At 35.8% G+C, this 20,262-nt stretch overlaps 1 protein-coding gene and 1 pseudogene across 1 annotated transcript; one reads left to right on the top strand and one right to left on the bottom strand.

The window, feature by feature from the left end:
* Positions 1-1,020: 1,020 nt before the first annotated feature.
* On the bottom strand, positions 1,021-4,277 carry LOC137739646 (nitrogen regulatory protein P-II homolog). The gene is made up of 8 exons (XM_068479291.1): positions 4,014-4,277; positions 3,814-3,859; positions 3,588-3,615; positions 2,479-2,566; positions 2,242-2,309; positions 2,056-2,125; positions 1,458-1,493; positions 1,021-1,327 (listed from the first exon to the last, which is right to left on the bottom strand). The coding sequence occupies exons 1-8, from the start codon at positions 4,198-4,200 to the stop codon at positions 1,263-1,265; spliced, it is 588 nt and encodes a 195-aa protein (XP_068335392.1). The 5' UTR covers positions 4,201-4,277; the 3' UTR covers positions 1,021-1,262.
* Positions 4,278-9,807: 5,530 nt separating this feature from the next.
* LOC137740786 (protein ALP1-like) lies at positions 9,808-14,406 on the top strand (annotated as a pseudogene).
* The last annotated feature ends 5,856 nt before the right edge of the window (positions 14,407-20,262 follow it).

The following is a 20,262-nucleotide window of genomic DNA, read 5'->3' as shown; positions in this document are numbered from 1 at the left end:
TAAATTTTAAATTTTTCACTATTTATATAAAAACACATGGTATACCATCCGTATTTCCGTCACAACTAAAAATTTTTCCAAAGAAGGAGAGAGACGTCACCAACCGCACCAAATTTTTATTTTTATTTATTTACGTTTTAATATTTGAAAATTTGATTAGAGGAAGAATACAATTTTCAAAGAAGTTGGTTGTTGTCGTTTGATTCGTTGATAGCCTTCAAACAATTCTAGGCCTTATCTTAATGACCTCCATCATTTATCAATGGGGGAGGAAGGAAGGATATCAAATCAGTATAAATACTTTTATTAGATAGTGGTAGACATGTTCTAGATTGGATCGACCGGGTTTAGTTATGAACGGTTTGATTCGATTTGGTTCGGTTTAGTTTAGTTTATCTTTTGTATTTGTTCAACTTTGTTAGTCCAACAACGACAATAAAACTTTGTAGCTTTCAACTTGTTTTTTATTTTGTAGCCCAATAAACCATCCTAAATATAAACTGCCGTAGCTAAACCACTAGCTGATTTTCTTTATACCTTGTTGAACATTGCAACACTCATCTTCCAATTTTTGTGTATTGTATAACACAGATCACAGATAATAATTTGAAGAATTTTTTCTTATTTCTCTCATCATCTCTCACTCAATTCGTCTCCATATTTGTGCATTGAATGGCTAAGCTAAACCCCTTTAGCAGCTCAACCACAAGCTAGCTTCTGACATTGCTGTTGCTGGAATCCTTGAGCAGACTCTTACCTTACTGCTGGGCGTTTACGAGCAGATTGCACGGCTAAGTAAGCGTGTCGATTTCATTAGTTATCAGGCTTGATATATTCAAAAGAAGATCGGCATTCGGCCTCCTCCGGTCGTAGATTTGTGTTTGTTAGCTTCCTTCCAGAAGCGCATTTGCATAATTAATTGACTGACAAGTAAAACAAGCTGACATAGACTATATAGCATTCATCTTCCAAAGACAGAGACAAAGTTACCCACATATTTTTGTTAAGAAATTCTTCTTCATCGGTAAATAAGTTCACTACTTTATTTAATAAATAAGAGGGGAAACAACTGCCGGGTTATTTTCTACCTTCTGATAAAAGATAGAAGTTACATGACTGGTATTACACCTTATTCTACTCTTCCATCACTGCATACACTCCAAAAAATGAAGCACTAATCTTCTAAGATCTAACGGACAAGGGGGGGAGATTGGATGGGGGGTTGAATAGAGTGGTACTCATCAAGTTTCGTCAAATCTCACTCAAGCAGAGGAGGACACGTCAGACCGCCCTCCTGTCATCTTCTCCGCCTTCTCTCCACGCTCCCCTGAAAATGACGTATGCAAGAAGAAGAAAAATTTAGGTGAACTCTAGAGAGCAATCATCAATCCAAAGAGACACGCAAACAACTGGATACATCATCTTAAACTTAAATCATTTGGCAAGTAAAATGTTACCAGTGCGAACTCTGATTACATCTGAGACTGGCACCACTGCAGAAAATACAAAACCTCATTAGAAAGTTTGATGAAAACTCACTGGAGAGGCCAGAAAATGATATATTCCTTGAGTTTTAAGTTTTACATGTAACTAGCATAGTCATTGCATAAATACGGAGTATAAAGATTTCTGGCAAATGATCAGTCTTGTCCAAAATAGCTACTTGTCCTACCAACCTGACCTTAAAGTACAACTTCACTACAACTCTTATGTGACCTTAGTATCTGACATCACAAACATGATATATAGTGGAAACTAATGACCCTCCCTAATTCTGGAAGGGTAGTGTATCTCTTAGAACATCTATAGGTGACAAAATGGAAAGGTGCGAATCCATCAAACAATTCTGTATACCGACATAATTGTCTGAAAATAAGCTAACTTATATAGGTGTCAAAGTATAGTTTGAATTCAGTGTACATCATTTTCAACACAAATTAATAATTATATATGTCAAAGAAATAATTATTAATTAAAATTTTATTTTAACCTGCTTAGGTGCTAACTGTAGACTGTATCTTTGTAGTTTCAAAATGAACAAGTTTAGAGACAAACCAAAAATCTTGCCATCGCCGATTTCTCCAGTCCTGGCTGCCTCAATTATTGTGTCAACCACAGCCTCAACCTATGAAGTGATGAGAGCAGGATTCAATTGGGGATTTTCAACCCCTTTTCCCTGAGCATCAATATCTAAAAAAGAATGCATTATAGAACTAAAATTATCAATCAGACTCTTCATACCTGGTCTTTGCTCACTACAATCTCCATTTTAATCTTAGCAACAAAATTGTCTTCAGAAAATTCAGAGCCTAACAAAGTAATAAAAAAGGAAGAAATTATGAAGGATAATATAAGAAAAGAGTAGGATGATATGATAAATAAGTACCAGTAGATATAATGGGTAGGGAGTGTTTCCAAAACATCTGCTAGATTTAATTAAAATGAAGAGAAAATATCCATGCCAAAGCAAGAACATACCACCCTGCCTCTCTGTTGAACCACCTTGAGCACCAAAGCCTCGAACATCAGATACAGTAACACCACGAATTCCAATTTTCAGCAGAGCCTTCGATTTCGCAAAGGATGGGGACAAAAAATTAGTGCTCATGCTATTATCTCAAGGACCTCTAGAAAAATGACAGAGGAAAAGATTGTAACTCCAGAAACCCAAAGTAATGCTTATGCTATTATCTCAAGGAGCTAACAACAATTCTGTACATTAGTAAACATGTGAAAACGTGCAACCTAAAAGAAAGGATAAAAGCAGGTACAATTCTGACCCTACTATGGACTATAACCCTATTTTCTTCTTACGATAAGTTCATGAAATATGAACCACATGAAACATCTTAATTCTTCAATTTCTAGTGGTCAATTTGCTTTTACATTTCTTTTAGTAAGTAAATGACGTTACTTAGTGCACCACGGACAATTCCACAGGCATAGCATCCCAGTCCCCAACGGAGGCCTCATGGTCCATGGATGTAATGAATTGACAGGAAAGGAGTGGCAAAAATTCCGAGAATAGCATGAGTATTATTAAAAGACAGAAGCTATCTTGCCTTGACTATGATCAAGGCAATGCATACAGAGAGCAGTCAGAAACTTGGCCAAAAAGTTACTGATAGGTACTAAGTGAGGCAGTCACAAATAATTTTCATTAAATTCCAGAAATGAATTGTATAGCGGTACAACTAACAACTACTAATTGATCTTTTGACATGTCACTACAGGCCAAACCGCAATCAAAATTTAGGTCCAGTGACATCAATGGCACTCTAGATTAGAATTTCATTAACCTTCAATGTTTATCGTGTTTGAGCTCCAATCCAAATCAGTCGTGACTATGTGTTCGATATATGCAAATGGACTTGAGTGTGTAAAAAGGATTAAAGGCAACTGCAGAAGAAGATGGGATGGTGCTTAGATAACTACACAGGCTTCGAAACACAGAGCTATTCTTCCTACTATCCAATAAAAAAAAATTGAAAAATCAATCCGTTGCTTTCCTAATTTTATTATGACAATGCCAAATGCAATGCCAATTAATATGCAGTAAGCTGTGTTTAAGGTTCAACAGTTCTTACCGAAGAAACGTGCGACACTCGCCAGGGCCTAGCTCGTCCCATAATCATAGCAAAGATTAAGAAATAATTAGATGTAATTAAAACCCATAACCTCATGTATTCCACACACAAAAGTAAATGAAGAAAAAAGTACAGCAGACATGCAGAGCTATAAACAATCAACCAAAACAAAATTAAGAACCAACAACAATGTATATACAAACAGATGAGTGAATTGTTTCCGCACCTCAGAATCGCTTCGACTTTGTAAAATTTGGAGTCTGGGACATAACCTACGAGCAACCAACAATATGGAGTCAGAAGCCATGCCAAAATTTAAAATTTAAAATTTAAAATCCGTGACACCCAAATCATAATTTGAATGGAATATGCAATAACATTCAAAACCCATGAACCATTCTTCCACAAAATGGGAAGAAGACGAACCAGAAGAACTCTGCGCTCGTACGACCGGAACAATGGACGCATTTCTTGCGTGCTTTAGAGCGATAATGGGCTGACAGAACCGAAATTCTGCGAGCTTGGTGCTGATGGAGCTCGAACCCAAAAGCGGAAGCTCGTTGAGGTGGCAATGGAGGGGGCTAAGCAAGCCTGCACTCGCCATTGTAGCCATGTTGGTCAACTGTTAGGTAAAAAGCAGACCAAAAGCTTCGGTGATACTGAACCCAGTTTGGGTACCGAGTCTACTCACTGCCGAGGCAGTGAAATAGCTTTGAAAACGACGCGTGGAAGATTCCTCATGCAATTGCAGCTTGGGCTTGGACTCTTGGTGTTGGAAAAGAAAATGGGGTTACTCTCGCCTCAAAAGCCCGTCAAAGCCCAACTGGGTCCAGTTATATTAGATATGCAGATGGTGGAAGACTTTCGATCTCCAGAGCAATGGCTGCAGGTGGAGGTGGAGGTGGAAGACTTTCGATCTCCAGTGGAATGGCTGCAGGTGGAGGTGGAGGTGGAGGTGAAGGGAAGGGAGAAATGTGTACATAATAAATTCTGGGTTCTCTCTCTATCTCTCTTCAAATACATGTATATATATGTATATGTGTATGTATATGTATACCACCCAGTTGCCAATTTGATTATAATTACCCTTTGCATCGATTAAAGCTTAGACACGGTCCAACTGAAAGAAATTCTGGGTGGCAAATGAGTTGCCCTGGTGGACAGGGCTTAACTCAGTGCGTCGCGGTTCAAACTCTCCACCTTTCTTTTAGTCTAACTTAAATTAGAAATATCGCTTGTAATAAAAGTAAAACAAAGTTATGGGTGATTAATTGCGTTCATTGATTTATTGATGCCATAAAATGGTTCAATTTTTTTCAGGTAAAGTCGACATTGCAGAATTTTTTTCGTGAATACTAAGGTAGATCTTTACTTGCTTCAAATTGACACTAATAAGGCACGTAGATATGAACATCCATTTAGGTTTTACTCTATCTTCAAATTCTATGGTTATTTTGGATGAGGGAGTTTAAAATTTTATGCAACTTTGGCTAAATTTGATAGGCATGCACTACAATAATTGGATACGGGGAAAACTTCCAAATAACACCTTGAAAATCGTTCGTCTAGTGTCTTTTTAGTGCATTTGTGTTTTTTAGTGGTAGCTTCGTACTAGTTTAGTGGTAGCCTTCTTGTGGTGCATTTTTAATAATCGAGTCTAAAGTTCCATGTAACTTTAAAACCACTCGTCCAAATGCACTACTAAAGATCAAAATGAGCTATATATTTGTTGAGAAAAAACTATTTTCAAACAACTCAGGAGCTAGGATCTCGTCGGAACATGCTAATCCCATTCGTCTCCAGGCCAGCTGAGCATATGCTTTAAGAATCTGTTCATAGAATAAAACGTTGGCAACTGAATTTCACAATTCAAAGCTTAGATGACTGCACAACATTCAGAAGACTTTGATTGACATAAGTAATTGACTAATTGGTTTACTGCACATTGAAGTTAACTAATATATTACAATACTTTCTATATGTTATACGGAGACCTAATATTGCAACTGCACCTGCCCCATGATTCTGCCTACTTCTGAAATGAAAAGTTAAAAACATATACCAAAAGAGAGGAAGCGTATGAAGCGTATGAAGGTAAATATGCACTACTGAATTAAGGGAATCGAAAGAAGCATGGATTTCAGATACTAACTTCTTCAGAGTTGCGTGGAGGCGTTGTTGATTAGAACAGACTTTTTTATACTATGTTTAGTTTACATAGAGGAACAAGACATGGTAAATTTACGCTGAAACATTTTGAAACAAATATCATTAAGCCAAAAGGTAGCTGGTGATGAATCTATAAGATTTTCCTTCCTGCACTTACGCCTTGGAATGATCTCTCAGTCTGTCTTGCTCATGAGCTCCTTGCACTAGCAAGGTGGGATTCTGGCGACTTTTGTTAACCATGTTTTGCTAGCTTCCGAAAATCCACCTTCCGAATCTACCTTCCGAAAATCCATGTTTTGCTAGCTGAGCTTGTGGCACATATAGCTCCCTAAAGTATAACAAAGACTAAACGAATAGAAAGTTAGAAACCTAGACTGAATGAGAAACCCCTCAATCTTTCCCCATCCTACAGTCCTATTTATTACTGAATGACCTCCACCACCCACATTTTCTTAGTTTCTTATTGAACAGCCATGTGTATTGAGCCATTCTTTCCATTTGTTTGTACATTTATCAGCATGAAGATCACACTCAAAGTTTGTTGGCATTGTTTTCTTTTTTGTCTTCATACCTTGTGATCTCAGTATTTAGATAATTTCTCTAATTGTGTTATCGCAGCTTGGTGAAGGGTTAGTATATGAAGTTGTTGACGGTTCCAATAGCTTCCCTCATTTCTATGGTCCATCTCGAAGTTTCATTCCTCTTCCTCTTGATGCCGTTACAAAAGCAGAGAAGCTGCATCGGTCAGGTGGCCAATTCAGTTGCAGTATGCTGGAACGAGCCGCTTAAGCTTTGATTTGGTATTCTTTCATCTCAGCTTTACATTGTTGGGATAGGAGATATTAACGTCTTCCAACTCCCAACTGCTGTAGTTGTTATGTTCTTATCAGTACACTATTTGAAAGGCCTTCCGTTGTTGATACTAATGAATTATGGCGGCAGTTTCATTTCAGAGTTGTGCGTTTGATAGAATGACTGGGAATGCGATTACCCTTTTTCGAAAAGTCTCATTCATTGGGCTTATTGTGTTTTCATGCTACCCTCACCCTTCAATCAATTTTCAACATGCGCATGCATTGGATGGAAACTAATAATATATATGTATTTGTACACAACACAATCTAGCATTATAATTTCTTTTTTGCGTATAAGGTCAACCGGAAAGTTTATTATTTAGGTTTTAATATCAAAATAGTTTGTTACTTAGGACTACGGTCTATGTAGTCCTCTTTACTTATAAGTGAGAGATCTTAGGTTTGATTATCGCCAAAAGACGAATTTGAACTACATTATTATGGCTGGCTCATTGTAAGGCTTAGCACACTACCCTTACCCCCTTAGTGTAGATAATATCGTTTGTTTATATATATATATATATATATATATATATATATATATATCAAAATGGTTCATGTGTTCTAGTCATTTGGTCAATTTAGTCCTTGTGTTTTCAATTTAGCCAATTGGGTCATCGTTTCGTGATTACTAATTAAGAACATTTCATTCAAACTCTATTACTAAAATTATAAATTATTATAAACTTATTGATAAAATTATCTACTTGATTTAAAATATTTAAAATCAAATAAAATTAAAGATAAAATTACTTTCCTGCCAACTCCCTAACCTCCTCCCTAACGTTCTGTCGTCTACCAAATTTCATGCACCCCTCCCCTCTTTTCTATGTTACAACCTTAATAATTTTTCATACCGGAAGTTTTATCTCTTGTATCTTTATTTCTCATTTAATTTGCATTATTATGTAAATTTTAATTTAAATAAAGAAAACGATAATATATGACTCTCTCAATTGTGGTCTGTTTCTCGATTACACAATCGAAGGCGAGGTGATCAGGGTTAATTTTTTTGGGACCACAATTATGGAACTTGCGTGGTGACATGTGGGGTCAAGGTGGATCTAGAGACGCATTTGTCGAGTTACTTGCATATGTGGCTAGGTTGAGGCTTGGGTCAAGGACAAGTGAATGGTATGGTGGGTTTGTTTAATTTTGTTTTCATTTTGAAATTTACTTTTCTTTTTATATAATTGAAAATATTTTTCTATAATAGGTTATAAATCTTTTGACAAAGATTGGATAAAATGTTCTTAATTGGTTAACGGAGATAAATACGAAGACTAATTTGGCCAAATAACCATAACACAAGGACCATTTTGACATTTAAGCATTTTTAATATATTTTGGAAACAACTTAAAAAATAGGATAACTCACATGTCGTTAAAAAAATTTGAATTATTTTTCTATGCAAGGATTAAAAAATATCGAATTTTGGTTCTCTGTCTCAATAGGCAATTGACATTAACAAAGTTAAACCACTAACGAGCAAACAAGCAGCAAAGATCTTCCTCTTTCCACAGGCCTTATGCACTTCTATATGGGGAGTATTGTGTATGAGAGTGGAGACCTAAGCCGTATATTTAGGATCTTTTGATATGGGTCCAAAATAACTAAAAATTGGACCTATTTCAAAAGTCAAAACCCACTAAAAATTTGACCTATTTCAAAAGGTGGCCTATAAAATTGGACCTATTTCAAAATTTCCCTTATTTGTTTGCTACCCCACTCCCTAAGCCTTGTAATTATAAGAGAGTATTAGATTTCCTCCCCACATAGAAAACCCTAGTACATATGTTCCGCAGGAATGAGGATCCTCTCCGGATCATCTTTGTGAGGATCCTGGGGATCCTCAAATCATGTTTGTTCATCATACATCGTGCTGTCAGAAATCATTTTAAATATTTTTATTTAAAATTAAATATGAATAGTATCTGACGAAAACTGACCGCCTAATGTACGATGAACATACACGATTTGAGAATCTCCAGGATCCTCATTCGTTTCGCACCTCAAGATCCATGACATAGTAGGATAAATATTCCTGTAAATTAATACTTTACCTCACCTAATAGAAAACTCTTGTACATATCTTACACGTATTTGATCTCTTAATTTAACTATTGTGTCACTAAGTATTATCATATTCATTAACAAGTCACACAAGTTTTTGTCATCGACGACACGACAAACTTTCATTAGTTATTAGTTAAAGATGATTAATTATATATTAAACCCACTTTATTTGTCATGATACGGCCTGTCACAATTCATGACCGTTAGAGATCAAAATATAATAATATCTTGAAGATCATCTTCCACTTTACAACCAATTCCAAAAGAGAGAAAGAAAACGTCTTATACTTTACAGGTTGAGCCAATATGCTGGCTTCTATGTTGCTAGTTTTGGTTTTTTTTTAATATAAGATTAATAAGAGCAACTCCAGCGTTGGAGCCCTCCCCCCTGGCAATACACTATTCAATCCACCTAATGAACAGTAACTGCCCTTAATGAACAGTAAGTAGCCCTGGCAATAGAATTTGCATCTCCACCGTTACACTTCAATAGCCCTAGCAATAGGCAATAAAATATTAGTATTTTTTTTATTATAAAATAATACAAAATAATTTTAATTGTAATATCGGATAAGATTTTTAATCGTTCTCGGTGCGCCACGTGTCATTATCCGAAGTATTATTAAATAATACAATTATTGGTGATGGATTTCTGATAAGATTATTAACCAATCACGTCGCGCCACGTGTCATAATCGGTTCACAATCTTTGAGGATAGATTTCCATCAGATTTTTAACGAATGACGACATGCCACGTGTCATAATCCGTTCACAATCTTTGAGGATAGATTTCCATCAGATTTGTAACGAATGACGGCATGCCACGTGGCATTATGCAGAACCTAATCATTTCTGAATCCTCTATATAATCCACCATCCATCCTCACAAATCTCACACCAAAATTCTCAAGATCTCTATCGTTATTCATAGTTTCTGCTTCCTTATTCACAAAAATTTGTATCATTATTCATAGTTTCTGTTTCTTTCTTTCAATGTCGTCTTCTTCTTCCTCAAGGATGATGTGGGAATACAATCAGGAAGAGGAATAATTGTTTAACGAATCTGAAGCAATCTTCAATCACCAGAGGGTAAGAAATGAGAGGGAAGAGGATGAGGAGCGTCAAATGAGAAATGACGAAGTAAGAAGGGGCAGAGCCTCACATTCCCGTCGAGTCATCCAAGCTGCGGCTCAGATCTGCAGGCCCAGCCGTTCCGGAAACCTTGATAGAAGCAGGCAACGACGAGGTATGGAACTCTTGGATGATTATTTTGTTCCTAATAGTGCATTCCCTGATACGTACTTTAGACGTCGTTTTAGAATGGAACGACATTTGTTCAACAAAATCATGATTGCTGTTTGCAACCATGATTCTTATTTTGTGCAAAAAAAAGATGCTTTTGGTGCTATGGGTCTACTGCCTGAGCAAAAAATTACTGCTGCCTTGCGGATGCTTGCATATGGAGCATCTGCAGACCAAGTGGATGAGATAACGAGGATGGGGCAATCAACCATTCTTGAGTCCCTGATGAGGTTTTGCGGAGCAATCGAATCTATCTACACCGCTGAGTACCTCCGCAAACCTACACACATGGACTTGGAGCGGCTGTTGAAGAAGGCGGAGATGCGTGGCTTTCCGGGGATGATTGGAAGCATTGATTGTATGCACTGGACGTGGAAAAACTGTCCAAGTGCATGGCAAGGCGCTTACGGGGACAGAAAATGAGCAAAAAGTATCATTCTGGAGGCGGTGGCATCTTTTGATACATGGATTTGGCACGCCTTTTTCGGGGTCCCGGGAGCTCAAAATGACATCAACGTCCTTGCCCAATCCCCAGTGTTCAACGATGTCTTGCAAGGAAATGCACCAAAAGTTACGTATGAGGTCAACGGACGTATGTACGACGGGCCATACTACCTAGCTGACGGCATCTACCCGCGCTGGTCAACCTTTGTCAAAACAGTGCCACGTCCACGGAGTGCAAAGGAAAAACACTTTGCAAGCTGTCAAGAGGGGTGCAGGAAGGATGTAGAGCGTTGTTTCGGTATCCTCCAAGCTCGATGGGCGATCGTCAGGGGTGCTGCCAGATTGTTTGATGTAGAGTCGCTTCGATCCATCATGATGACGTGCATCATTCTTCATAACATGATTGTGGAAGATGAGTACGATTATGAAGCCGTTGATGAATATGAGCCAGACCCGATGAACAATTCAAGAACACGTATATATTGTGCTCATGACGCCACCGATGATCCCGTGCAACATGAGCCATTACAAAGGGATGGACGTTACAATGAAAGGCTCATTCAACGATATACTGCATTTCAAATGCCAGACATGCACAATGCCCGACAAATTGACTTGATAGAGCACCAGTGGGCATTGAAACAAGCTGAAGATAATTAAGTTCATTTAGTGTGTTTTTTTTTAATTTGGTATGTTTATGTTATTTTATTTGGTGTGTTTTTTATGTTTATGTTTATGTAATTCTTAGTATATGTAATTCTTAGTATGTTTATGTTTATGTTTATGTTTATGTAATTTTGTTATGTTTATGTTTATGTAATTCTTAGTATGTTTTATGTTTATGTTTATGTTTATGTAATTTTGTTATGTTTATGTTTATGTAATTCTTAGTATGTTTATGTTTATGTTTATGTAAAGGACTTTTAATTAGAACGATGGACTTTTAATTATTTTATACAAGGACTTTTAATTTGAACAATGGACTTTTAATAAATAACTTACCAAATTAATTTGAATAAATATTCAAGAAATTGGAAACAACATAAATAATACAAACAATAAATAATAAATTACAACCCAAAGTGATTGGAAAATTATGGGCTCCGATTACAAAAAGTACTTTATTCATCATCACTTAACCAATTTGTGGTGCTAGGATGATCTTCTGTTGCGGTGCTAGAACCACCTTGGCTTGCTATTGCTTCTCTTGCACGCCTCCTTTGCACAACGTCCGCTTTCTCTGATTTCCAAAAAAATTTAGAATTTGGAGACTTCCCTTCTAAAGACATGTTCATAATCTCACGATCTTGTTGAGCCCGTCTTTCTTCTCTAACATGTTCCCTTTCTTGCCTAAGTAGCTCTCTTTCTCTCTCATTAGCATAAAATTCTCTCTCAACAGCTGCTTGTTTTGATGCCTCTCTAGCCTTTTCAGCCTCATCTTTCGCCAGGTCCCTTGCCAAAGTCAATTCACCTTGGCGAGTAAGTTCTTCCATGAACTTTGCATAATCGTTCTTGGAAGCACTACCTTTTCTCTTTGAAGCCTTCTTACCTTGAGGCCTAATTGGAAAACGGGTCGAACCCGACGCGCGTTCAGGGAGGGGCATTTCGGGCACTTCTTCTGCATCATCTTCATGAACATGATCGGGTGTAGAGTGTAGAGGGGTGTTGTTCATGTGCACTTCTGGACCGACTGACACAACTCTAAATTTAGGACAATCTTTGACAATATTCCAACATTCCCACCGGTTGAATAATTTATTTTTGCTTTTGGTTTTGGCAGCGTACCAAGCTTGTGCTTGAAGTTCCTACACAATAAAAATAAGTAACAAATAAATAAGTAACTAGAAAATACATACATATATATATATAAGTAACAAATAAATAATTTTAATGAAAATAAGTAACTAGCAAATATATACATATATATATAAGTAACAAATAAATAATTATAATGAAAATAAGTAACTAGCAAATATATACATACATATATATATATATATAAGTAACAAATATAATGAAAATAAGTAAGAAGGCTTCAAGTTTAGTAAATAATGAAAATAAGTAACAAATAAATAATTATAATGAAAATAACTAACTAGCAAATATATACATATATATATAAGTAACAAATATAATGAAAATAAGTAAGAAGGCTTCAAGTTTAGTAAATAATGAAAATAAGTAACAAATAAATAATTATAATGAAAATAACTAACTAGCAAATATATACATATATATATAAGTAACAAATATAATGAAAATAAGTAAGAAGGCTTCAAGTTTAGTAAATAATGAAAATAAGTAACAAATAAATAATTATAATGAAAATAACTAACTAGCAAATATATACATATATATATAAGTAACAAATATAATGAAAATAAGTAAGAAGGCTTCAAGTTTAGTAAATAATGAAAATAAGTAACAAATAAATAATTATAATGAAAATAACTAACTAGCAAATATATACATATATATATAAGTAACAAATATAATGAAAATAAGTAAGAAGGCTTCAAGTTTAGTAAATAATGAAAATAAGTAACAAATAAATAATTATAATGAAAATAACTAACTAGCAAATATATACATATATATATATAAGTAACAAATATAATGAAAATAAATAAGAAGGCTTCAAGTTTAGTAAATAATGAAAATAAGTAACAAATAAATAATTATAATGAAAATAACTAACTAGCAAATATATACATATATATATAAGTAACAAATATATATATATATATATTTATATGTCATTTTAATCATAACATGGGGCTAGAGTTCCAAGTTTAGTAAATAAATAATACAAACAAACAAATAAATAAATAATACAAACAACATAATTATAATGTAACAAATAAGTAACAATAAATAATAAATTGTTACCTGATCCGAGTAATTTTCCCCACTTCGAATATTATTACTAGTTTGTGCCAAAGCGTCTCTCCACGTACTAAACGATTGGCTAAGTAATTTCCAACGACTGGACATCGATTCTTTGGTTCTTTTCCCACCAATTTTCTCAAGAAAACTGGTATGAATAAGACTCCACATTTCTCGCAACTGCATCTCATTACCCGTAAGCGAACTATGAGTAACTTCAACCCAGCTAGTACACAACGCAACATCTTCAATAAGCGACCAATTCGTACCTGCACCAGTGGTCATTTTGTTGAAAAAAAATGGATTCAAACTTTGAGACAAAGAAAGGAATGTGATTGAAAGTAGTTGAGAAAATATGAAATTGTTGTGTAAGGTAGATGATAATGAGAAGGTATTTATAGAAAAGTAAAAACAATTTTTTTTACAATTTTTTTCAGATTTTTCAGATATTTTTTTGAATTTTTTTGAATTTTTTTGAATTTTTTACATTTTTTTAAAAATTTTTATTCAATTAATTAATCTCTGCCGTTGGATATAAAAAAATTTGAATTCCAACGCTCCAGATTGTGCCACGTGTCACAACGGTAACTTTTCAGATTTTTTAAACTATTTTTTCATTTATTTTTTAATTTATAAAGCATTTTAATATCCACCGTTGATCTCAGATCGAACGGTGGATATTAAATCTGACATTTTTTTTTTTTTTTACCGTTGAGATCTAACGGTCCACATTAAGTGACCGTTATGATCTAACGTACCGTGGGCAGCCACGTGGCTTCCCAACGGTAACTTACAAAAGCTTTTTTTTTCTGATTATTGTGTCGGGACGCGCCCCCACGCGCGGGTGGGGTGCACGCGCCTGACACAAAAAAAATTAAATAATACGCTGACGCCACCCTGGCGTCAGCATGGCGTCATCCTCAGCTCGGGCTCAAGGCCTGGCAATCCCTCACGGGCCTGGCCCTCGGGCCTCCCCCATCCCCCGGCCTGCCTCACGCTGGAGGCCATCCACCGGCCCTCGGGCCTTTGTTCTGGAGACTGTCCCCCGAGCAATTTGCTACGGTGGGAATGCTAAAGGGCCAATGATGTGGGCAGAGTGCGAATACCTAATACATCAGATTTGTGTTTTTAATGTTTTATTGCAGAAAAAAAAAAAAAAAAAAAAAAACTAATGAAAAATATTTGAAAATTTTGTGTTTCAACGATAAGGACAAAATAAAAAGTAAAATAAATAGTACCAGATTTAACTTTTTAGTATAAAAATATAATTTTTCGTTAAATTAAACAGTACCAGACTTTTTGTTAAAACTCAAAAAAAAAAACGCGATTTAACGTAATTTATTTTCTTGAGAATAATAAAGTTGTATTATTATTATTATTTTAAGGGAGCCGTACGCATTACTTTATTTAGAAATGTTAGAGCAAGCCCAGCGTTGTTGGTTGCTCGGGGGATAGGCCAGAGAAAAGGGGCCCGAGGCCCTGTGGACCAGCTCCAGCGTTGGAAATCCCGAGTGGAGGTGGAGGCCCGAGCTCCGGGCCCGTGGAGAATTGTCAGCCCGAGAGCCCGAGTGGATGTGACGCCAGCACTGACGTCAGCCTGGCGTCAGGCCTTTTTTAATTTTTTTTTCTGTCAGGCGCGTGCACCCCACTCGCGTGTGGGGGCGCGTCGCCGACACAAAATCAGAAGAAAAAAAAAACAGTGCTTTTTCAGTTATCGTTGGGAAGCCACGTGGCTTCCCACGGTCCGTTCGATCTCAACGGATCTTTAATTTGGACCGTTCGATCTTATCGGTAAAAAAAAAAAAAGGTCTTATTTAATATCCACCGTTCGATCTGAGATCAACGATGAATATTAATATGCTTTATAAATAAAAAAATAAGAGAAAAAATAGTTTTAAAATTAAGAAAAGTTACCATTGTGACACGTGACATAATCTGGAGTGTTGGAATTCAAATTTTTTTATATCCAACGGTAGAGATTAATTAGTTGAATAAAAAATTTTAAAAAATTGTAAAAAAATTGTAAAAAATTGTAAAAAATTCAAAAAAAAAATCTGAAATTTAAAAAAAAAAAAATTGTTTTTACTTTTCTATAAATACCTTCTCATTATCATCTACCTTACACAACAATTTCATATTTTCTCAACTACTTTCAATCACATTCCTTTCTTTCTCTCAAAGTTTCAATCTATTTTTTTTTTTTAACAAAATGACTACTGATGCAGGTACGAATTGGTCGCTTCTTGAAGATGTTGCGTTGTATACTAGCTGGGTTGAAGTTACTCATAGTTCGCTTACGAGTAATGAGATGCAGTTGCGAGAAATGTGGAGTCTTATTCATACCAATTATCTTGAGAAATGTGAAGTTACTCATAGATTCGATTGCTCCGCAAAACCTCATCAGGGACTCAAGAATGGTTGATTTCCCCATCCTCGTTATCTCATCCACTTGGTCTGTAGATGCTCCATATGCAAGCATCCGTAAGGCAGTAGTAATTTTTTGCTGAGGAAGGAGACCCATAGCACCAAAAGCATCATTCTTTTGCACAAAGTAAGAATCATGGTTGCAAACATCAATCATGATTTTGTTGAACAAATGTCGTTCCATTCTAAAACGACGTCTAAAGTACGTATCAGGGAATGCACTATTAGGGACAAAATAATCATCCAAGAGTTTCATATCTCGTCGTTGCCTGCTTCTATCAAGGTTTCCGAAACGGCTAGGCCTGCAGATCTGAGCCACAGCTTGGATGACTCGACGGGAATGTGAGGCTCTGCCCATTCTTACTTCGTCATCTCTCCTTCTACGATCCTCATCCTCTTCCCTCTCATTTTTTGCCCCTGGTGATTGAACATTCCTTCTGATTGGTTAAACAATTCTTCCTCTTCCTGATCGAGTTCCCACATCATCCTTGAGGAAGAAGAAGACATTGTAAGAAAGATGCAGAAACTATGAATAATGATACAGATTTTTGTGAAGAAGGAAGCAAAAACTATGAATAATGATAGAGATCTTGAGAAAATTGGTGTGAGATTTGTGAGGATGGATGATGGATTATATGGAGGATTCAGAAAGGATTAGGTTGTACATAATGCCACGTGGCATGCCGTCATTCGTTAAAAATCTAATGGAAATCTATCCTCAAAGATTGTAAACAGATTACGACACGTGGCGCGACGTGATTGGTTAATAATCTTATCAGAAATCCATCACCAATAATTGTATTTTTGAATAATGACACGTGGCATAACGAGTACGATTAAAAAATTTATCGGAAATCCATCCCCAATAATTGTCTTTTCGGATTTTATGACAAGTGCGCAACGACAACGATTAAAAATCTTATCCGAAATTACAAATAAAATTATTTTGTATTATTTACTAATACTTCGGATAATGACACGTGGTGTAACGAGAACGATTAAAAATCTTATCCGAAATTACAATTAAAATTATTTTGTATTATTTTATAAATAAAAAAAATACTAATATTTTATTACCTATTGCCAGGGCTATTGAAGTGTAACGGTGGAGATGCAAATGCTATTGTCAGGGCTATTACTGTTCATTAAGGGCAGTTACTGTTCATAAGGTGGATTGAATAGTGCATAGCCTGAAGGGAGGGCTCCAACGTTGGAGTTGCTCTTATAGAAAATCAATGAGTGATTGTGGCGGAAGCAATGGCTCCTTGTATTTTGTCAGGTTTATGAGTATTCCTTGACGGAAAGGGATCAACTTCGGATTCCTTCCATCTAATCATTCTCATCAAATAATCCGAGTTTTTAAAATTTGATCAAATGGCTAAAGTTATTATAACTTTTAAAGTGGGCCCGTGTTTTCAGCTGTTGGATTAAATTTCAAGGGTCCAGATTGTTTGATGAGGAGAATTAGGTGGAAAGGATCCGGAGGATCCCTAGTTGTAAAGGAAGAACACTTTGCATATTATGCATCACAAATTTATTTTATTAAATTAGGGAAAAGGATCCTCGCCGGATCCTCTTTGTGGGGATCTGAGGGATCAAGCAATCACGACCGTTCATCGTATATCGTGCGATTAATTTTCGTTAGATACTATTTATATTCAATTTTAAATTTTGAATTTAAAATGATTTCTGACTGCATGATATAAGATGAATGGCCGTGATTGTTTGATCCCTCTGATCCCCACAAAGAGGATCCGACAAGGATCTTGTTCCTTAAATTAATATTCTTGTTTCATTTGTACTAGAGAGAGATTTTAGATTTGATTGTCACTAAAGATGTATTTGAATCAAATTACTATTGTTATCCCATTGTGTGGTTTAGTCCACTCCTGCCTCTTATTATAGATAATATCATAGATATCTGATATTTTTTTCAGTAACATATGTGATATTATTTCTTTACTTGTTAGGTAATATTATTCTTTACGGAATGTTATTTTCAACTCCCATGTATCATCAGTTTGATACAAATTTGTTATGATTGACCTATTGGTTTCAACTCTCATCTCTTAGTGTAAATAAATCATTTGCATAATAAAATCTTCTTAATATATCATTTGTATAAGAAACTTTACAGCAGTGTCAGAAAGCAATTATGTCTTTAAATTTTTGGAGGGGTTTGATCTCACTAATACCTCTCTTCCCCTAACAACTAACTATGTAACCCATTAACGTTATCAATCTACTCAAAAACTAAAAAAATAAATAGTCACACCAATATTTCAAAAAAATTATGTATGCATAGAAAATATTTCATTTTCATTTTCATTTGGCATTAAAACATCACAATTATTAAAGTAGACAATGTATTGTTATTAACACTCCATAATAATCACTCTCCTCTCATACATTTTTATTTTTTATTAGGAATATGTCCATGGTGACTATTTTGCAGTGTTACTATAGTAGCATATCTATCTACTTGAGGTCCTGCATTTGATTCCCTTTTTCTAGTATTGAAATTTGCTTGTATAAAAAAAATATATATATAATAATAATAAAACAAAAAAACAAAAACCCATAAAACAAAAAAAAAACAATGCACTGTATTTTCTACCCTCATTGGTAGGATGGACATATTTCACTCCTTGAAGATCATCTCTCCAACAGACAATTTTGAATTAGAGATCATTCGTTGGTAATCACATTGTCGATTTGTTTCATATATATAAATTATAAAATGAAAATGTGATGGTAATGAACATGTTACTTGGTACTCGCACCGTCAATCGGAGGTCATTCTTGTCTTTGGAGCATCACCATGAATATGCTATTTACTTATACCGTCAATTTGTTCCAAACATTTAAATGACTAAACGATCTCATATTCAAATGATTAATGTAAGAATAATCTTTAAATGAAGATTTACACTGCTTCAATTACAAAATTTATACAATGAAAATACATTATTAGCAAGAATAAGATGTGCATTCCTGGTGATTCGAGGAATCTCCCTTTTATTAATAACACTGGGGAGTTGATTAGAGTTGGGTACCATGAAATGTGTTTGAAAAATATTCTTAACATAACATGTAGGATTGTTTTGGGAGGAAGAATGAAGTACATTATTAGTAAAAGTAGGTTAGGTCCTCCCAGGCCAAAGACAACGTGGTGGCGATGAGGAGAGGTGACATAAACAAAAACAAGAGGGAGGGGAGGGAGGGAGGGGAGGGGCCACACAATACAAGTAGAGAAGCGTGAAAGATGATGGGAGACTGTCTCTATAATTGTTTAGCGTAATCTCCCCCTCTCCTACGCAATGACAGTGAGATTCACCTCCATTATTCCCTTCGGACCCGCAAATTCTGTCTCCCCTCATCACCTCCTTTTTCTTTTCTAATTTTTTCCAATACAAGCCATACCTTTAAATTATTTTATAAAGAGGTTCATATGATTTCAACGATGCCTCATGAATTGAAGAAAACTAACTAAAAGAAATTAATCAACGATATGTGAAAATTGAAAATAAGTGTGTTGATAGCACTACTCTTAAAAAAAAATGTCATAACGACGTGCCATTTTTCAATTTTTTTTAATCGGATTAATAATATTAACACTCCCTGAAGTTTATTGAGTTTTCACTAAATTTCCTCACGTTTGATATATTACACTAACACTCCTAAGGTTTTAATTTCATTCCATATAACCCCTTGAGTAAAAAAATCTGCTTACAAATTTACTAATTTACCTTTATAATTAAAGAAAAACTCTAATTTTTGTTGAAGAAGAATTTTTTTATTATATAAATACTGGCATATGCTGTCACATCCTAGACCGGCTCCGTCGTAGCACGATATTGTTCGCTTTGGGCTTACCATTCCCTCACAGTTTTGTTTCTGGGAACTCACGAGCAACTTCCCAGTGAATTACCTATCATGGGATTGCACTCGCCCAAACCCGCTTAATTTCGAAGTTCCGATGGACTCCGAAGCCAGTGAGTTCCCAAAATGTCTCATGCTATAGGGAGGGGAGCATGTACATATAAGACACATCACCCCTATCTATTGATCGATGTAGGATCTTACAATCTAGCCAATGAGTTTCCAAAATGCCTCGTGCTATGGGAAGGGCAATATATACATATAAGGCACATTACCCTCTTTCCGTTGATCGATGTGGGATCTTACAATCCACCCCACTTAAAGGGAACCCAGCGTCCTCGCTGGCACATCCGTATAGAACGGTTGAATAGCTCTAACACCAAATTATCACATCCCAGTCTCGACTTCGCCGTAGCACGATATTGTCCGTTTTGGGCCTCGGCCACGCCCTCACGGTTTTGTTTCTGGGAGCTCACATGAGAACTTCCCATTGGGTCGCCCATCCTAGGAATGCTCTAACCCGAACTCGCTTAACTTTGAAGTTCCGATGGAACCCGAAGTCAGTGAATCCCCAAAAGGCCTCGTGCTATATGGAGGGGAGCATATACATGTAAGACATATCACCCCCTCTCCGTT

The sequence above is a fragment of the Pyrus communis genome, chromosome 7 (assembly GCF_963583255.1).
Source record: "Pyrus communis chromosome 7, drPyrComm1.1, whole genome shotgun sequence".
NCBI classification, from domain to species: Eukaryota; Viridiplantae; Streptophyta; class Magnoliopsida; order Rosales; family Rosaceae; genus Pyrus; species Pyrus communis.
Note: the sequence above shows the minus strand (reverse complement) of the source record. Positions and strands in the feature narration are given on the sequence as shown.

Excerpts from the sequence above, each read along its gene's own strand:
- LOC137739646 (XM_068479291.1), bottom strand. The coding sequence starts at position 4,200 with ATGGCTACAATGGCGAGTGCAGGCTTGCTTAGCCCCCTCCATTGCCAC. Across the intron at positions 2,567-3,587 it reads GAGTGTCGCACGTTTCTTCG|GCTCTGCTGAAAATTGGAAT; the intron begins GTAAGAACTGTT and ends GCGAAATCGAAG. Across the intron at positions 2,310-2,478 it reads TTCAACAGAGAGGCAGGGTG|GCTCTGAATTTTCTGAAGAC; the intron begins GTATGTTCTTGC and ends TTACTTTGTTAG.